This window comes from Carlito syrichta, unplaced genomic scaffold, assembly GCF_000164805.1.
Source record: "Carlito syrichta isolate Samal-C Ts95f unplaced genomic scaffold, Tarsius_syrichta-2.0.1 Scaffold130390, whole genome shotgun sequence".
Taxonomy (NCBI): domain Eukaryota; kingdom Metazoa; phylum Chordata; class Mammalia; order Primates; family Tarsiidae; genus Carlito; species Carlito syrichta.
The window spans coordinates 409,583-428,847 of record NW_007074486.1 but is presented as its reverse complement, the minus strand read 5'-3'; the positions used below and the strand labels follow the sequence as shown (position 1 = coordinate 428,847).

The following is a 19,265-nucleotide window of genomic DNA, read 5'->3' as shown; positions in this document are numbered from 1 at the left end:
CAGGAGCAGCCACTGCACTCCAATCTGGGCGACAGAGTGAGACTCCAACTCAAAAAAAATTCCAAAAAGCAAAAAAACATACACTTATCATATGACCTAGCAGTTCATTTCACTCCTAGATATTTACTCAAGAAAAATGAGACCAGGTGTGGTGTCTCACACCTGTAATCCCAATACTTTGGAAGGTCGAGACAAGAGGATTACTGAAGCTCAGGGAGTTTGAGATCAGCCTAGGCAACATAGTAAAACCTCATCTCTTTAAAAAAAAAAATTATTTGGGCATGATAGTGCATTCCTGTAGTCCCAGCTACTTGGTAGTCTGAGGCCAGAGGATTGCCTGAGCCTTGGAGCTCGAGACTGCGGTGAGCTGTGATCTTGCCACTGCACCCCTTCCTGGGCGACAGAGTGTGACACCCTGACTCAAAAAAAAAAAAAAAAAGAAAAGAAAAAATAGGAGTGAAACAATGTGTCACAGAAATCCTTGCACATTAATGTTCATAGTGACTTTATAATAACTACTGGAAATAACCCCAGTGTCCAGCAATTTGGATAAACAAATTGTGTTGTATTTATACAATGGAGTAATATTCATGTATAAAAAGGAATGAACTACTGAAGCATGCAAGAATTCAGATGTTTCTAAAGATCTTTATACTGAGCAAAGGCAGTTAAACATAAAAGTTTAACATATCTTATGGTTCCAATTATGCGAAATTCTAGAATGAGCAATTCCTGACCAAAATCAGATCCCTGTTTGCCTGGGACCAAGGGTGAGGGTTGGGGGGTTGGCTACTGGGGGAATTTTATTATGTTGCATGTTAAATTATTTAATTTATTGCATGTAAATTATACCTCAGTAAAGTTGATTTTTAAAAGAATAATAAATACTATCAACAATTACTTGCCAACAATTTTGAAAATGTGAACTAGACAAATTCCTTAGAAAAAATAATCAGAACTGACTCAATAAAAAGTTAAAAACTTGTAAGTTTGACTTATACTAAGACTATTAAAATGAATAAATGGTTAACAATCTTTCTATGAAAAAATACGTAGCCAGGTAGTTCTACAGGCATGTTCTATTTAACTTTGCAGCAACAAGTCATCCCAAGTTCTTACAGATTCTTCCAGGCAGTAGAAAAAGAGGGTCTATCCAGCTCATTCTGAGAGGTCAATGCAGTCTTTCTAAATCCAAACAAGGACATTACAAAACCAAAATCACAGATCTGTTACATTCATAAGTACAGATGCCGAAATTCTAAACACACTAGCAAATCAACTTCAACTGTGTTTATAAAAGATAGTACCTCACCTCTAAACTGGGTTCCTATAGGGTATGAAAGAATAGGATAATAGTGGAAGACCCATACAAATAATTTACCAAAATAGATTAATAGAGAGGAAAATCATATGGTCATTTGAAAAGATGCAGTAAATGCATTTGAGAAACTTGACACCCAAGACAAGTGATGTTTTCTGGTTAGATTTTTTTTCCTTCATTTTGGTTGAGGAAATGTTAGCAAGACTGAGCGGGAATATAATCATAAACTTAGAGCTTTACGATTTTGACAAATAACTAACACTGATGGAGAATCCCGTATCAGCTGCCAGTGGGAGACTGGTTGAAAGGAAGGACCCTGCATGTCCGTGGGATAACTTTCGGCTCCAGCCCTCGCCCACCATGTACGACTGAGTCTTCTCTATAGATGGGGAGGATGGTACCTCCCATAGGCGGTTGTCAGGAGTCTTGGTGAATTAATGTACATGAAAAGCACATAGAACAGTGCTGATGTACAGTATACACTATAGTTAGTTTCAGTCATTTTTCCTAAAACTTTTCAAATAATGTGTTTTATATTGTTTTCTTTAAGGTCATCTCCATATTAGACTTTCGTTCTAATAACTGTCTAGGATTTGTTGAAATTGCTTTCCCTTTCAGATTACAAATTGACCCCTCTTCTCTGTGTGTCCTCAGGTGAGTGATTTCACGTGGAGCCACGATGGAACTCAAGCACTTATTTCATATCGAGATGGGTTTGTCCTCGTCGGTTCTGTCAGTGGACAAAGACATTGGTCATCTGAGATCAACTTGGAAAGTCAGATCACATGTGGCATATGGACACCTGATGACCAGCAGGTAATACTTTTGGAGTGTGGGTGTGTAATATTAAAACTGTGGGAAATGGGAAGGAAGAAGGGGACGGGAGGAGGGAGCTGAAGCAAAAGCCTCTGGAAGAATCATGCAGGAAAGGAACAATACAACTATCCAGGTGAAATTTAAAACCAAAATTGCAAATGGACCATAAATAATATTTCCCACCAATATGGTAAACGAACTAACATTTTAATTATAGAAAATGTTTATACAAATTTATTTTAATCCACTGACATGTACTCAATTAATAAATGGGTAATTGATACAAATAAGTAATTCACAAAAAAGGAAGTTCAACTAGTTAGTCATATGATGGAATAATATTTGTTCTCATGGAAAGTTAGCACAATGAGGGTATATTTTTTACTTAACAAAAAATAATGAAATGATACAAATGACTTTACTGATTATTGATGAGTATGAACAAATCAGCATTCTCATTCATTGCTGGTAATATTGTGTGCCTCCTTCAGGGATGCAAGTTGGCAGAGTACATCAAAGTAGTCTTTATTTTTTTGAGTCAGAGTCTCACTCTGTTACTCAGGCTGAAGTGCAGTGGCACCATCACAGCTCATCACAGTCTCTGCCTACCTCCTGGGTTCAGATGATCCTTCCACCACAGCCTCAACTGCCTGGGTTCAGGAGATCCTTCTGCCTCAGCCTTCCAAGTAGCTGAGACTACAGGCACATGACACCACACCTGGCTAATTTTTTTTTATTTTGTAGAGACGAGTTCTCACTCTGTTGCCTAGACTGATCTCAAACTTCTGGCCTCAAGCAATTTTCTTGCCTTGGCCTCCCAAAGTGCTGGGATTACAGGTGTGAGCCGCTGTGCTTGGTCTAAAAGTCTTAAAAATTATCATCTACTTTGATTTGGTAGTATACTTTAGAAACTTATCTAAAAGAAACAAAATAGAAGAAAATAAAAGTCAGTAAAGCATTATATATGATAGTAAAAATTTGACAGCAGCCTACTTTTTAAAAAACAGGAGAAGGGTTAACTGAACTGAAGTGTAAATACTAAAAAGATTATAGAATAATTCAGTAAATTACAGAATGCAGTTCTGAGGACAATGTAGTAATCTAGTGGTATTACGCTAAACAGATCAGGATGCAAAATGGTGTGCGTGATGTGCTGCCACATGGCAAAACTATCAAAGGAAGGCCCGTTCGCTTAGTAAAAGAACGGGCAGCAAATGAACCAAAAGGCCCTCGTGGGTATATTACAATGGTTAAAAAGTGAGACTCGGGTTCACTTTTTAAAATCTAGTTTCAAACTTTTTTCTAACGTGCCTGTTTGACTCATGATAAAATAACAACTAATAACCTAATAAAACTATATATTGACAATTCATTTTTGAAATAAAAGAGTTGACAAGTTAACTGTTATAAGTAGAAAACTTGTGTTTCCAAGTATAACAGAATCCATATAATACCAGGTTTCCTACCAGCAATTTAAGTTTATTATTGGTTAAAAAAAAAAAAGCAACCAGTATAATTTAGAATCGTAGCTTTTACTTTTGAGCCACTTTTTCTTGACTGAATTACTGAACTAAATTTCATGTTTTTCAAGTAAAAAGGCAAATATTTTCTCAAAATTATCATGAGATTTATGAAAAGATATTTTCAGTTCCAAGTTCTTCTTTTGCTTTTCCCCCAAAGCCTTCTAATTGCCCCCAGCACTTGTGTGTAGTTGTATGAGACATTTAGTTTCATGTGTCCTGAAGTTTATTTCTATAGATTTTTCAGTGCCCCTAGAGTCTCCTCAAGGAGACTTAAAGGGCTGCAGCCCATTAAGTGACCTTGCATAAGGCACCTCACCTCGCCTGTATCAGTTTCCTCCTCCTTGGCAAGGGCTGTGAATTATTTCCTGCCTGGTTCCCAGGGCTTTCATAGTGTTATGAAAGGCAACAGATGTGAAAGTACTTACAGATCTATAAGTAGAAGTCTTGGCTTCACGGTCTTTCCTCACCTAGAGAGATGGAGCCCATGAGCTGTCTGTGAGGCTCATCTCATGGTCCCTTGATGAGCTGTGCCAGCCAGTGTCCCCAACACACTGCACACATATAGTGTGACAGGGGACCCACTGCAGAGACAGCAGGGAATGAGACGTGCCCCCTGCCTCCGAGGTGCCAGTGAACCTGCCGAGGACATAGAGTTCTCCCTACACAGTATACTGTTGCTGTGTGCCAGCAGCATGTGGCGAGGACTTCCCAGGAAGGGCTGACTGTGCCTCCCGAGCTGTGTGGGGGATGACGAGCTGCATGGGGGATGATGTTCCAGCAGCCCAAGCGAAGTTCCAAGGTAGCGACAGCACGGTGTAGGGAGTGGTTTGATGCTGCTCTCATAGAACACAATGGGGAGCATGTGGGACTGAAGGAATCAGCAGGGCCATGGCCATGGCACTCATTGAGGCCATGCCAGCACTACTGGACTTGGCTCTGCAGGTGTGAGGAAAGAGCTGATGTGGAAGGCAGGGTGGCTCCTGGCCCCAACCTCTGTCCTGATGTTTGCTTTTACTCACAGGTGGGATTACACAGGAAAGACTTACAGCTGGGTGGCTATAGTCCCAGCTCCTCAGGAGGCTGAGGCAGGAGCATTACTTGAGCCCAGGAGTCCAAGGCCAGCCAGACAATAGAGCAGGACTCCATTGCTAAAAAATAAATAAATTTAAAAACATTTGTAGATCAGCGAAGCAATGAGGACCCTTGGAAGAATTCAATATAGAGAAAAGGTGTGTTGGGTACTCTATCAGCCCTGTCTGAACTGCAGCATGGAACAATAATATTCCTTCCCTCATCTCTGCCACTCATTCGTGTCTCTTACTTGGTTTTATTTTATTCATGAAAAAAGGGTGAAAAGACAGAGCCTAATATTTGTAATGTCAGGAGTTTGATATGGAAAGCAGCACCCACATGGCTCAGGGTGGGTCTGAACGGTGGACGTCAAAGTAAAATTGCAGGAGCCTGTCTCTTCCTCCATCTTTTCCTGTTTCCTGGAGAACTTTCTAACCCCCCCCCCTTTTTTAAAGAGAGGTGAGGTATAGTTTAGGATTAGGTATACAGATGGTCACCATACAGGTAAAGTTTGGGCCTCCCTTTAGTCCCCACTTTGCCTGGTTTGAGATCAGGTACCCTTATTGATGTTATGTGCCCCTCTTCGCTGGCAGTTTTCAGCTACTGACAATCCCTTATAGTATTTTGGTAGATGTTCAGGGTCCACTTATGAGTGAGAATATGTGGTACTCAGTTATTTGTCTGGGATAAATCATTGAGTATTGTAGACTGTAAATCCAAGTTGCTGCAAAGTCCATAATTTTGTTCTTTATGGCTGTGTAATATTCCATCGTGTATATGTACCACGTTTTTTTTTTACAATTTTGAAGCCATTTTTTTTTTTTTGCAAAGTGGTTATTAACAAGTCTATATAAGGTTAGGACTTCACTTATAAGTGTTTTCACTTGAAATCCTTCAGGACTCAGTTGTATGTCATGTAGCAGGGAGTAGCACTGAATTTGGCATAAGACTTAATGACCTCATTTACAGCTTCCAAAAAATCCTTTTCAGTAGCAATTTTTCGCCCTGCTCTGATGGCAAACATGCCAGCTTCTGTACAGATGCTTCTAATTTCAGCACCAGTACTATTTGGACACAGCCGTGCTAACAATTCAAATCTGATATCTCTTTCAACACTCATTGAACGGGCATGAATCTTAAAGATGTGAGTCCTACCCTCTAGATCAGGTAAGCTAAATTCAATCTTTCTGTCCAATCTCCCTGGTCTCATCAGTGCTGGATCCAAAGTATCAGGTCTGTTAGTAGCCATCAGCAGTTTAATATTGCCTCGAGGATCAAAACCATCCAGCTGATTGATCAGTTCCAACATTGTTCTCTGCACTTCATTGTCACCTCCAGCACCATCATCAAACCGAGCCCCTCCAGTAGCATCAATTTCATCAAAGAAGATAAGGCAGGCTTTTTTTGTTCTGGCCATTTCAAAGAGTTCACGAACCATTTGAGCCCCCTCACCAACGTACTTCTGTACAAGCTCAGATCCAATAACTCGAATGAAGCAAGCATCAGTCCTATTAGCAACTGCCCGAGCACAAAGTGTCTTGCCTGTACCAGGTGGACCAAAGAGCAGCACACCCTTGGGAGGCTCAATGCCAAGATTAACAAACCTCTCTGGATGAAGTAGAGGGGTTTCAACTACTTCTCGTAGTTTCTCAATCTGTTCCTTACAGCCACCAACATCACTGTATGTGACATCAGGTTTTTCCTCCACCTGCATCATGGTAACTGTTGGGTCAATCTTAGGAGGTAATGGAATATGAATTTGGTATTTATTTCTGTCCACACCAACTCTCATCCCTTCTTCAATGTCAGTAGGTGCCACCTGATCACTAAGGTCCACCACAAACTTGGCAAACTGCTTTACGTTGATAATGTATTTTGGGTCCTCCGAATCAGCATTGATTATCTTTGTACACCTTGCAACCTGCAAAGGTTGTTCACTCTGGAGTGTTTGCTTATCTGCAGCCAAATCCCAGAGTGCTGGTGGGGCCAGGCCAGTGTCAGACTCTTTAATACCAGTGAGCTCATTAATTTTCTTGAGAAGTTGTTGAATGTCATCCTCAACCTGCTTGATCTGCCTAGAGTCAGTGCTCTGACCATAAGTTTTCAGCAAGGCAATATCTCCCTCATCCAGAGCTCGGATGGGCTTGTCGTCCTTCTCATCCTCTTTGGTTTTCCACTGATCGGCACTGAGGTAATCCAGCATTTTTAGTAGATCCAAGTGCCTCGGCTCCTTAGTGATCTGTACCACGTTTTTTTATGCAGTACAGTTTTGGTGGGCAGCACAGTTGGTTCCATGTTTTTGCTATTGTAAATAGTGCTGCAATAAACATATGTGTGCAAGTATCTTTTTTGTCGAGTGATTTAAGTTCTTGCAGGTGTATTTCCAGAAGGGTGATTGCTGGGTTATATGAAAGGTCAATTTCTAGCTCTTTTAGGAATCGCCACACTGCTTTCCATAGAGGCCGAACTAGTTTGTATTCCCACCAATAGTGGAAAAGTGTTTCCTTTTCTCCGCATCCTCACCAGCATCTGTTAGAACTTTCTACTCCTTTTTTTTTATAATCAGTATTTTTTATTATGATATTGTGGGGGACAGCTATGGGTTAGATATACAAATATGCTTCGTTCAGGCACCCTTGTTGATAAGAGGTGTCTCCCCGTAGAACTTTCTACTCTTAATATGAGAAACAGCTTCTAGAAGAAAACCTCCCCCTCGCATCTTGAGATATTTCAGATTATAATGGGATTTTAGGCTACTTTCTGTCAAATATCAAGAACATAAGTACTACTTATTTTACAAGCATCGAGTTTTAAGACTAGCTATTTTCCTATTTGTAATATATTTTTTTCATTCTGCATTGGTGTTTGTATATCCTTTTGGGGGTTGTAGACTACTTTAAGTGACTATCAGGTGAAAGTTGTAAACCTACCCTGGAAAAGTACGTGTGTGTGTGTTACACGTATATGTATTTCCTAAATGATTATATATCTCACTTTACAATCAGCTTTGGGAGTTCATTAGATTCTTCTTTGATTCATTGATTCTTCCTTTAAATCCTGATCTGGATATTTTAAACGTAGAGGAAAGTTGAAAGAATATCTCTTCCTTATTATTTAGAAGCTAACATTGTACTTTCTCTCCTCCTCCCCCACCACAATACACATACTTTTGTAGTTTTTTAAAAGTAAATTACAGGCATCATGACACATCAGCCTCAAATATTTAAACTTGCCAGGCACAGTGCTCTTGCCTATAATCCTAGCACTTTGGGAGACTGAGGTGAGAGGATTGCTTGAACCCACGGTTCGAAACCAGCCTGGGCAACATGGCGAGACCTCGTCTCTACAATAAACCAAAAAAAATTAGCTGGGTGTGGTGGCACACGTCTGTATTTCCAGCTACTTGGAAGGCTGAAGTGGAAGGATCACCTGAGCCCATCAGGTTGTAGTGGTTGTGAGTGTGCCACTGTACTCCAGCCTGAGTGACAGAGTGAGAAGCCAACTCAAAAAAAAAATATATATATATATATATACCTGGAATTTATGCAGTGGGTGATGACTGAATGAATTAGTCTTCTAGGGCTGCAGCAATCGAATACGACAGATTGGGTGGCTGACGCTACAGAAGTTTCTCAACAGTTTTGAAGGCTGGAAGTCCAAGATCAAGATGTTGGCACATTAGGTTTCTCCTAAGGACTCTATCCTTGGCCTACAGATGGCGCCATCTCACAGTGTTCTCACACAGACATTTCTCTGTGTACCCACATCCCTGGTGTCTCTTCCTTTTTGTATAAGGACACCAGTCATACTGGATTAGGGTCCCACCCATACCACCTTATTTAGCATAAATTATCTCTGTATACGCCTTATCTCCAAATAAAGTCACATTGGGGGTTCAGCAAAATTGTTCAACAAAATTCAGTATATGAATCTGGAGGGGCACACAATTCAGTCCATGATAGACTGGTAAAGTATTTGGGGGAATAGAAAATTCACAGAAGAAATAACAATATAAACTCAGCTTGATAAACTTGGGATATATTTATAAATAGAATAGTTTTTGTAGGGCTTGGGAAAAAAACAGAATGACACAAATAGAAAGTGTCAAAGAAATAAATATGACTGGAAAAAAAAAAATCTGGGTCCAAAGTTGATCCAAAGTAATGCAGCAATGAAGCTTTTGCAATTCCTGAAAGCACCAACATTGCAGCATGTGTATGGGGGAGAAGACTTCGTTTCTGCTGCGTTCTCCTGGATTTGGGAGGATACTTTGCTGCTTGATATATGGCAGTGCTTTGAGACACAGACATTTAAAAATACCCTTCCAGCACGTTTTGGATCTTAGATGACTCTCAGGTTACTCTGAGAGCCTTCTAAGGAGAGAATGCTGAGAACTTGAGACATGTGTCCATTACAAAGGTAGAGATGCTGACACATCTGCCAGTGTTTCTAGGCTGAGCATGATTCTCCTAGAGGACAGTGACTGAGTCCACTGTGGACAGGTCAAAAGGAGAGCACCTCAGATTCAAATCTGAGGAATTTAATTTAACCGAGGAAGAGTTTTTTGTGGTAACTTCTGAACGAAAGAGCACACAGCAAAAGAGTGCACACAAAAGAGTACAGGAGGAAAACTGTCCCTTGTTTCTGCCCTTCCTGAGAAACTCCAAGAAGACGCTCCCAGACATTCCTCTACCTTGGGAGATAAAGAGTTCTGCAGAGAACTCTTCTCAAGCTGCGAATCTGTCTCCATGTCATCTCTGATGCTCCATCTCCTCAGAGCTTCTGCAGCAGAGCCAAATCATCTTAGGGGAGTTTCAAGACGTTAAAGCATGTCTGCTAAGGGACGTTAGTGACACCCTCCTCCCCCACAGGCAGGCAAGGATGTGTGTCTCTCAGGCATTGGCAGCTTCCCTCTGTGTCAGTGGTTCCTGTCTTTCTTGCCCCACGGACCACAGAGCATCCTTCTCCTGGGCTCTTGGCCATAGGTGCAGTCTTCTCAGCAGCCCAGTACTTCCACCTCTCTGCTCGGCCCCCTTGGGTAGCATCTCCCAACTCAGCCAGCGCTTCCAGGCAGCATTCTTTCTGGCAGTGTCTCTCAGACGGATCTGGCCTCATCCTAGCCCTGCACCTCCCCCAGCTGTTGTGGTCCTGACACACTCCCTCCTCAGGCTGTTGTGTGCATGTCTTTCTCGCTCTGTCTACTGTTCAGGGTTGGGCCTCTTCCCTTTTCTCCATCTTCTGGGTGATTTCTTCCACTGCCCCAGCTGTGCCAACTCCCTCCTGTGTGCTGCTGGCTCCCCGCTCCTGTCCAGTGCTCCTCATTCTCACCCCTCCACGCTCTTTCACCGTGCCTGCAGATCAGCGCATCCTAGACTTTGCACACATGTCCTCCCCACCCGCCTCACTTCTCCATCCCTCTCAGCTACATTCTCTTGCTCATCATCTGTGCCCATACTGGGAATTACATGAGACTCTCCCTTGTCTGTGTCTCTGCCCTCCACTTAGTCAATGAGTCCTGTTGATTGTATTTCCTAAGTACTTCTCCACCGGGGACTATGTATTTATATTTGAAGGTAGTGCTCCTACTAACCTAAGTGAAAGTATTGAAGGTTTCACGTAACCCAACTAGACAGTGTCACTCCTAGAAAAGTTAATGGTTCTCATGAAATACAGGCACAGATACACTTCACTTTTTATAGTCACTGGAAGAATGTAGGTGAAATGAGTTTTTGTAAATAGGATTATATTTTAAGTATCCACCTGTGGAAATCTGCCTATTTAAAGAATATTCTGTAGAAGTTGAAAAAGCACCTGGTGAGTAGTAGTCGCCAGGTGAAAGCTTTCAGCTCCTGGACCTCCACACACGCGTTGCAAGTGGTCACGTCGTCTTCTCCATCCAGCCTCTGTGCTGGGGGGTGTTTTATTTTGTGTTTTTTTAACCTAACAAGGAAGATTGATCTTTTTTCCTTTGGACACAAAAGGGAAGTCCAAAACGCCTTCTCCTCTTCTGAGGGCCGTTTTGAACACAGTGTGATCTTATGCATGCCATCAGGATAATGCCTCTGAGTGCAGTGTCTGCACAACAGTTTAAACACCATCAGCATCATTTGAAGAGAAGCGGCAGCAGTTGCCAAGAGCCCGTGACCCTCTGGGACATCATGAGACAATCTCACATTCTCATGTACACGCAGTATAAGAAATCTGATCTGTGTTTCCTATGTGGAGTAGAGTCAGGACCCGAGTAGTTGAAGCAATAAAAAGACTATTTTAGCACAGATTTTTAATTCATTTAATTCTAATTATTTAAAAATAAATTTAAAATATCATTAGTGTGCAGACATCATTTCAGAGATAGTAAATAGAAGCAAACTGTTGTAATACTCGTATACAGTTAAAATTAAACACTTTGGACACTTGAATAGAACGGTTACTCATTGACTTAAAATACAGGATCATACCTGAAGCACCACATTAGAGGTAACAAAGGAGACCCGCTAACCACCTGAGGTAGTTCCAGTAGTTCATGACTCGGTGGGGATTTTTGATTATATACTTTTAAAATTTGATTATGAAAATTTTCAGTAGCATATAAAAAATAAGAACACATATAGTCTACCACATTTGGGGGTATTTTTTGTCCCTTTTCTTTCCTTCTTTTCTTTGTTGTATTTAAAGCAAATCCCAGATAGCATGTCATTTCACAAGTACATGCTTCAGTGTAAATCTCCTCAGAACGTGGTGTTTCCTTCTGTAACTGCAGTGCCATTATCACACCTCCTCTGTGCTCTCCTTCCTAGAAGATTTCCTGTTACATCGAGGGAATTGTTTGAGACTTGAGTTTACTCATGACTCTAAAGGAGCACATTGGCAGCTTCAATTAGATGGGTGTTGTTCCTGAAGATTTATTTGTCTTATACTGCCAGAAAGGAAGGGATTTATAAAGGGAGCTTTAAAGAAGTAATGTAGCCCTTTACTTTCTCAGCTAAACACACCACAGTTTTAGAAATGAAAAGTTATTTACTGATATTTGACCTACAAGTCATGACTAACACATGGAGGAGACCCACTCTTGATAGAAAAGTCAGCCTTCACAAAAATAAGCAAAAACAGTCATAATTCATTATTTGCAAGAATTTTTTCATTTCCCCTAGGTAAACATTTCCCTCTGCTGTCCCTTAAGACTGACTTAGGCACGACTCTTCCTCAACAACTGCCCCTTTCAGGGCAGCTCTTGCCTTCTCCAGAGCTCTTGCCCCCCTCCCAGGACAGCTCTCACCCCATCCCAGGGCAGCTCTCACCTCCTCCAGAACAGCACTCATGCACTCTAGGCAGCAGCTCTCACCCTCTCTTAGAGCAACTCTCAGTCCCTCCTAGGGCAGCTGTCACCCTTTTCTGGGGCAGCTCTCACCCTCTCCCAGGGCAGCTCTTACTTCCTTCCAGGAACTATAGGTTTTGTTTTTTGGTTTTTGGTTTGTGTTTTTTTTTTGAGTTGGAGTCTCACTCTGTCACCCAGACTGGAGTGCAGTCTTGACCTGCTGGGCTCTGGCAATCCTTCCTCCTCAGCCTTCCGAGTAGCCAGAATTATAGGCACGCGCTACCACACCCAGCTGATTTTTTTGATTTATTGTAGAGATGAGGTCTCGCTGCCCAGGTGGGTCATGAACCCGCGGGCTCAGGCAATCGACTCACCTCAGCCTCCCAAAGGCACGGGATTACAGGCTGAGCCACCGAGCCCGGCTTGAGAGTTTCTTTCTTTCTTTCTTTCTTTTTTTTAAGAAAATCCACATACTTGCTCAAGTAAGACCTCAGTAGGCTACCCTTCCACCAGGCCTCTTGCTGGTGACTGGCAGTGACTGTGAGTGGCTGCAGGACTTGCAGGTAGAGCTGCTGTGGTGACTAGTGGGCATGTGGCTTTGTATGTGAGCTGCCTGCACCAATGCAGAGTGTTCCCCTCTCCTCCTCTCGGGAGAGCGGCCCCGTGACTTTTAGTAGTGTGTGTACTACAAAAGGGAAACCCATCTTTATTTTAAGACTGAGCTAAATATACATAGGAACAGTTCTTGCCAAAATAGGCTAAGAGCACAGAAATTACAGTCAGGGAAATGGATTGCTCAGGAAAGAAGTTAGAAGATGGCCCCACTCTCCAGAGCTCTTTTTTACAAGCGATACTTTGTCATTTTTAGTTATTTATTTTTGCATGTATACTGACAACTCTGTTGAGCACTTTGTGGGATAAAATATATTTCTTTGCAAAAACAGGTGCAGCTACTGTGTGCTTTTTTTTCATTTTCTTTCATCATTGTTTTAGTTGATTACGGCAGTTAAGATATTTAAAAATCAAGTTGCTCTTTTTTCTCTCTTGACTCAGAGAATTGATGAATCAGTAGATATATGAATTATATTGGTGAATTATAAAATATGCTGGATAGAAATCTCTCTTGAAATTCGCATTTAATAAATTAAGAATGAAAGATGGGAGGGAATTATTCACATATACAGGCTCTTATTACATACACATTCTCAGAGTCAGTTTCTTGTTAATTTAACATTAGATTTTCTTCATATGATTTCTTAATCTCACAGCATGACCATGACCTTGGTGCTGACACAGAGACCTTGCCCGAATGTCAGTGTTTGGCCAGATGACTGAACTACAAAATTGATCTTCCTAGGGTTTCGTGTGACATTGCTGCTCTGATAGCCCCTGCCCCTGGGCATCGAATATATCCTTGTACATGTTAGGAGGGGCAAGATGTGCTGTTTCACAAGTGTCCATCACCAGGACAAAGTCTGTCTCCTTCACCGCACTCTGGTTGGGTCCCTCTGAGCCCTCTTGTCAACTGACATCAACCTTGGCCTCTAAAAACTGCAGACTCTCAGCACAAATGATTTCATCCACGCCCCCTTTCCGCCCTGTTCCCCACACACACTTGAGGAAACACTGGCATAGTTTCCAGCAACTCACAACTGTGTCCCTGTGTAACTGCTCTAGGACAGAGACTACCAAGAGAACCAACTATTCTGGTCAGCATCTGAAGACAGGGCACATCTCCCAGACCCTGTGGGAGGACAGGGGCCTAACTCTGATAAGCTCCAGTTAGCAAACTCAGACCGAGATTCTAATCACACTGACAATTACCTTCCCATTTTTTATTTCTGCTCCCCTAAATATGTGCCTCCTCCCTCTGCCCTCATTCTCCCTTTAAAATGCACAAATCAGTGCAGAGTGCAGTTTGCACGGGTGCTCAGCCCTGCGAGGTAGTTTGATGATTCGATGGGACCTTCCTGCTCTCTCGGGTCCAGCTTGGCCTGTCGTTGACACTGGTCATAAGTGCTGCTGCCTGGGTCGTCTCACATGTCTGTCCTCTGACTGCTGCTGGCAGCAGGCACAGACCAGGGAATCCCTCCCTCTTAGTCCGTTTATCAAAGAAGTTTGTTAGTAGCCACAGGAAGAAATGACTGTTTTCACCATGTGTAGAAGTGTCTTTAGATATGTTTTAAAGAGCTGTTGCATTTTGAAGCAGAAAGGGAATTGAGACCAACACTCAGGAGGCAGAATGATTCATCTACCCTATTAAGTAGTTAGGGGTCAAGATAGGACAGGCACCCTGCCCTGCCCGCTGACTCCCAGACCTGAGTCCCTTGCAGAAGAAAGGTTTTCCCAGGAGGCGTGGACTGTATACCAGCAGACTAAACAGAGTCCAGCATCACTTGACATCTTCCACTCAGGGTGCACATTCACCCCCCCATCTCTTGGTGGTGGCTACCCTGGGTAGAGGTGCCTTACTTAAAGACCAGAAACATTTCTTCCTCAAAGTATATTTAAATGTATTTTTAATACATAGTACCTTCACATGGTACAAAATTCTAAGTGTTCCAGAGGACATTTGAACATATGATGAGAAGCTCCCACCTGCTATCCCCAAGCCAGCCAGCAGTCATGGGTTTCCAGTTACTTGTACACCATCTGGAGATATTCTTGTTAAATGCGTTTTTCATTGGCCTTATAGTCAAACTATTTCCTTCTACTGCCAGAAGTTGATATGTGGGTATGTATTAGAAGGGTGACTAAACATTACAATGGAGCCTGAAAGATTTGAGGAAGGATATTCTAGTAATGGGAATCATTTAACATTAAATTCAAGGCCCGAGGCAGATAGAATACCTCCTTCTCTGACAATCTTTAAACATAGGATAGTCTCTCATCTTAGTGGGTTAGTTTACAAGTGGTCTTTTCTGCAGTAAAGAGATGCAGTGACTTCAAAATTACATGCTTAGCCCAAAGACACAGATTTAGAAGTGATTGTTATAGTCAACTGTGAAATTACATTTCATCTCTTAAAAAAAAAATCAGGAACTATTCTGTAAGTCAGCTGAGCAGTTCTGTCATTTACAACTGTCTGATTTTGGTGTCTCTGTTTCTTTAGTTGCAAAATATTCAATTCTGGTCTTGAAACACATTTGAAGGCCAGTGTTCTGAAACCCAACAGGGAATTCTAAAAAAGAAAAGCTTAGCTTTAGCAGCGTCTCAGAACAGAAAGATTCCTTCCAAAGGAAACAAGGGCACCATGGCCATCTTTTGTTCCTGTCCATGGCCACATACCCCATGCTTGCCACCAGTGGCGGGAGGCCACTGGGAGGGATTCGGAGTCAGTTTTTTAATGTGTTCCTTCAGCTTTAAATCATAAAAGCAAATAAATGGGGAAAGTCACCTCCTTGAAGAACTAGTTCCAAAACTACTAATTAAACTATACCACAAAAGAGCAGCGCACGTGACTGAAGCTGACATTTGCCAGTATGGTTTTAGTCAAGTATTTAAATGAGCACCAGTGACCAAACATAAAGGTACTGATGAGCTACTGCTGCTTCAAAAAATACATCTTCTGAGTGATTTTACCTCCTTTCCCTGTCCACTTTGGTTTGTGGCTTGTTTGATTTTAAATAACTAGTAATAATTGTGTATATTTTTAAATAATTGCATAAAAAATAGTTCAGCATGGAGTACCTTGAAATGAAGATATTATATGTGGATACCATTAAATGTGAATGGTATTAAATGTGGATAATTAAAAACTGCCTTGCAATGAGTATATTCAAGGCTGCTTTAAGTAAACTGAACCCAGAGAGAAAGCCATTGAACCTGTGTGACCCGGCCCACAGACTTCTACCACTTACTTGTCTTGGAGTTCACAGTATAGAGGGAGAATTGGCCCTGCCCATATTTGAAGCGAACAGTGTACCAGAGGAAGCAGCAGGAAAATAGGGGACAGACTTTTACATAATCCATCCTTGAAAATATTTGGGGTGGGGGGCAGGTTTTGGTTGGTTGGTTGGTTGGTTTTTTGTTTGTTTCTGAGATAGTTGTCTGTCTTTGTTGCTCAGGCTGGAGGGCAGTGACACAATCACGGCTCATGCAACCTAGACCTCCTGGGCTCAACTTATCCTCCCATCTCAGCCTCCTAAGTGGCTGGGACTATAGGTACAAGCCACAATGCCTCACTAATTCTTATATTTTTTATAGAGATGGGAGTCTTGTGTATTGCTTAGGCTGGTCTCAAACTTTTAGCCTTAAGCAGTTCTCCCACCTTGGCCTCCCAAAGTACTAGAATTACAGGCATGAGCCATGCACTCAGCCAAGGGGCTAGTTTTATGGGATGATTTGAGCATTGGTTTATAGTTTAAAGAAGAAAGGCTAGCAGTTACTCCTTCAATTGTAGGAAAAGTTGGACAAAAATTTGGGTAGAAATGTATTTATTAATAGTCATTTAGCATCTGCTTGTGACAGCAGTATGTGAGAACCTCGGGGTGCAGACCTGCCCTTGAGTTATGCATGGTTTATTGGGAGACAGTCATGCAGAACCAGAGCCAAGTTCAGAGTGCTGTCAGGGGCTATGGTTAGAGCAAGGTTAATTCTGTGTGGTGGGTCCCTTCACATGCGATGTCAGAGCACCTGCTGTGTGCCAGACAATGTACTAGACATTGGAGGTAAGACACAAGCTACAGTCTTTGCTGTAAGGGACCTGATTGTGTGTGTGTTGCTGGAGGAAGAGTGCAGTCATGAGTTTTCCTCCTGGGCATGTTGTTATTGAAAGGCCTTTGAAACATCCAGGGGGGATGGCAGGAAGGCAGTTGGATGTGTGAGTCTGGGGCTTAGGGCATAGGCCTGGACAGGGAATCAACTGTGAATGGGATCCCTTGAGGCTATGGGTGTGATTGAGGTTTCCTAGAAAGAAGAAGTTCTAGAGCCAAGCCTGAGAAGCACTGGCATGAAGGAGCCTAGAAGAGGAGGCTGAACTTGGGAAGGAGGAACTGGCACCAGTCTATCCAGAACACTCCTGTGGCATGACCAGAAGCAGCAGAGATGGATGCATTTGCCTTATGTGCATTCGCTATGATTCGACTCTTCTGTCTTGTTCTCCTGAAGTCCTTTTCTCAAATAAGCTTTTTCTCATTGGAAGTGATTAGGCATGCAAAGAACTTGTTGCAGAGGTGATTTTTAAGAATCTGGTTTCATGTTGTATCAGTGTTCTTCAGTTCTCTGTGACATACTTGTTGCAAAACGAAGTAACTTCCTCCATCATTGCTTGACAACTAGACTGTTAGTGCCTCCTTTCCCCTTTTTTTCTAGTCTTAATGCTGGATTGTCTTCCTGTAAGAGATGTAATTGGAATGGATTAATGGTGGGAGGGAGGGTTTGGAGACTATTTTTGGTTCTCTTTTGCTTTAATGTGGTGCTGAATACTGGTAACGCATTAAATCACCAGTCCTTTAATCAGGAATTATATGTCTATTCTCTTGTCTGGTACCTGTTCTTTAGAATGAAAAAATCCATGTTAAATCAAAAGACCTTTTAATGCAGAGGCATTTCTTCCTTTCTTTTGCAAATACTCTGTGTGTCATACGTTAAGACAGGTCCTAGGGAGATACTGGTGAGCAAAGCTGACGTGGTTCAGGTCTCAGCTACGGCTGCTGTAACAAAATACTGCAGACCTGGTAGCTGAAAAGCAGACTTGGATTTCTCACAGTTCTGGAGGCTGGCAAGTTCAAGACTGAAGTGTCAGCCGTTTGGGGACGTTTGTGGGAGCCCTCTTCCTGGCTGTAGACAGCCATCTTCTCCCTGGGTCCTCACATGGTGTTTCCTCAGGGTTCGGTAGAGAGGGAAAAAGAACAAGCAACCTCAGGTCTCTCATACTTTTCTCATAAGGTCACTCACCCCATCATGTGGCTGCACCCTCATGACCCCATCTAAACCTGATTGCCTCCCAAAGACCCCACCTCCACACATCATCCACATATGAATTTGAGGTGGGGTCCCATAAACATTCAGTGCATGACAGTCCATGGCCTCAAATTGTCTAAGAGGAAGTCAGACAGAAATCAAGTAACCCCACAGTAAAAATAGGAGAATAGTGATACATGTGTTGATGGCACAACTCAGTTAAAGTTCTAAGAAGTCATGGTATTTATTGTCGTTGAAAACTGCTCACCAAGCACGTTAAATGTCTGTCCTTCTAGTGCTTCTGCAGGTCTGACCCATGCTCTAGTGTCTCGATCCCTATGCCTGTGTCACATGAGAGCATCGTAGACATGCCATCGGATACTTATTTTATCTGTTGATAGCCAAAATGTCACCTTTTTGTAAAATGCATTTGACTGTGTTTCTAGTAGTTTCCTCTAGTTTTCCTGTAAGCAGTATACACTAATGGATTCATTGCTACCCCGGGAGGGGGTGGGGAATTGTTTTAGCCTTTTTAAATTTGTAGATCATATTTAAAAGGATAAATTGATGAGCAGTTGATTTATTCTTAAGCAGCTCTGTACATTCTATGAAGTTAGTGCTTCTCAAATGAAGGGAATATCTTCCCTTACAATTAATTTATCTCAGGTGTCAGTATGTGTGCCCTAAAATTACTTCTTGATTGTCACTGACTTTCATTCATTCATTTAACAATAAAGTGCCCACTGTGTAACCAAAACTCTGTTAGGTGCCAGGGATATAGCTATGCTCAGTCTTTGCCCCCAAGGAGCTTAACGTCAAAATCTGAAGCAGAAAGAAACAAGAAGCGAAAAAGCCTTAAATAGCTTTCCCTTTGGATAAATTCTAGCCTTTCTAGTCAGACAGCCCTGACTTGGCTACTGAATGGCTTTGTCAACGCACTTGACCTATCTTAAGTTGTTTCTGTGTTTATAAAATGGAAATAACAACATGCATGATTGTTGCAAATCCCATTAGACACAAAAGATGTAAGGTTTTTAATAGCAACAGATGTAGAAACTACAGAGAACATCACACAAAGCAGAAGAGAACACAGCATCATGCTCCCCAGTGGCAGTCCTGCTGCCCAGGTCCCAAGGTTCCCTCAGGATGTCCAACTGTTAACGCCACTCATGTCAAGGGAGGCTTCCAGTGCTGTAAGGTGTTCCTTTGCTGTTTTCATGGAGGGGCATTAACACCCAACCAGCCTTCCTCTACCCTGATTGTTCCTCAGCTCTGGCCATGTGCCTGTCAGCACCACCCAGCATGCTCCTGGGTG

The 19,265-nt window shown here is 42.2% G+C and overlaps 2 protein-coding genes across 2 annotated transcripts in view; one reads left to right on the top strand and one right to left on the bottom strand.

The window, feature by feature from the left end:
• TULP4 (tubby like protein 4) overlaps nt 1–19,265 on the top strand; it is a 103,137-nt gene that overhangs the window by 32,180 nt on the left and 51,692 nt on the right. Inside the window, exon 4 of the mRNA XM_008048978.1 lies at nt 1,976–2,137. Coding sequence (XP_008047169.1) covers nt 1,976–2,137 — 162 coding nt within the window. The remainder of the gene's footprint in view (nt 1–1,975; nt 2,138–19,265) is intronic.
• LOC103250392 (26S protease regulatory subunit 7) lies at nt 5,519–6,981 on the bottom strand. The gene has a single exon (XM_008048975.2). It carries the CDS (start codon nt 6,932–6,934, stop codon nt 5,633–5,635), a length of 1,302 nt encoding a protein of 433 aa, XP_008047166.1. The 5' UTR covers nt 6,935–6,981; the 3' UTR covers nt 5,519–5,632.

What these genes read in the sequence shown, in the direction of transcription:
- LOC103250392 (XM_008048975.2), bottom strand. Translation starts at nt 6,934, where the DNA reads ATGCTGGATTACCTCAGTGCCGATCAGTGGAAAACCAAAGAGGATGAG.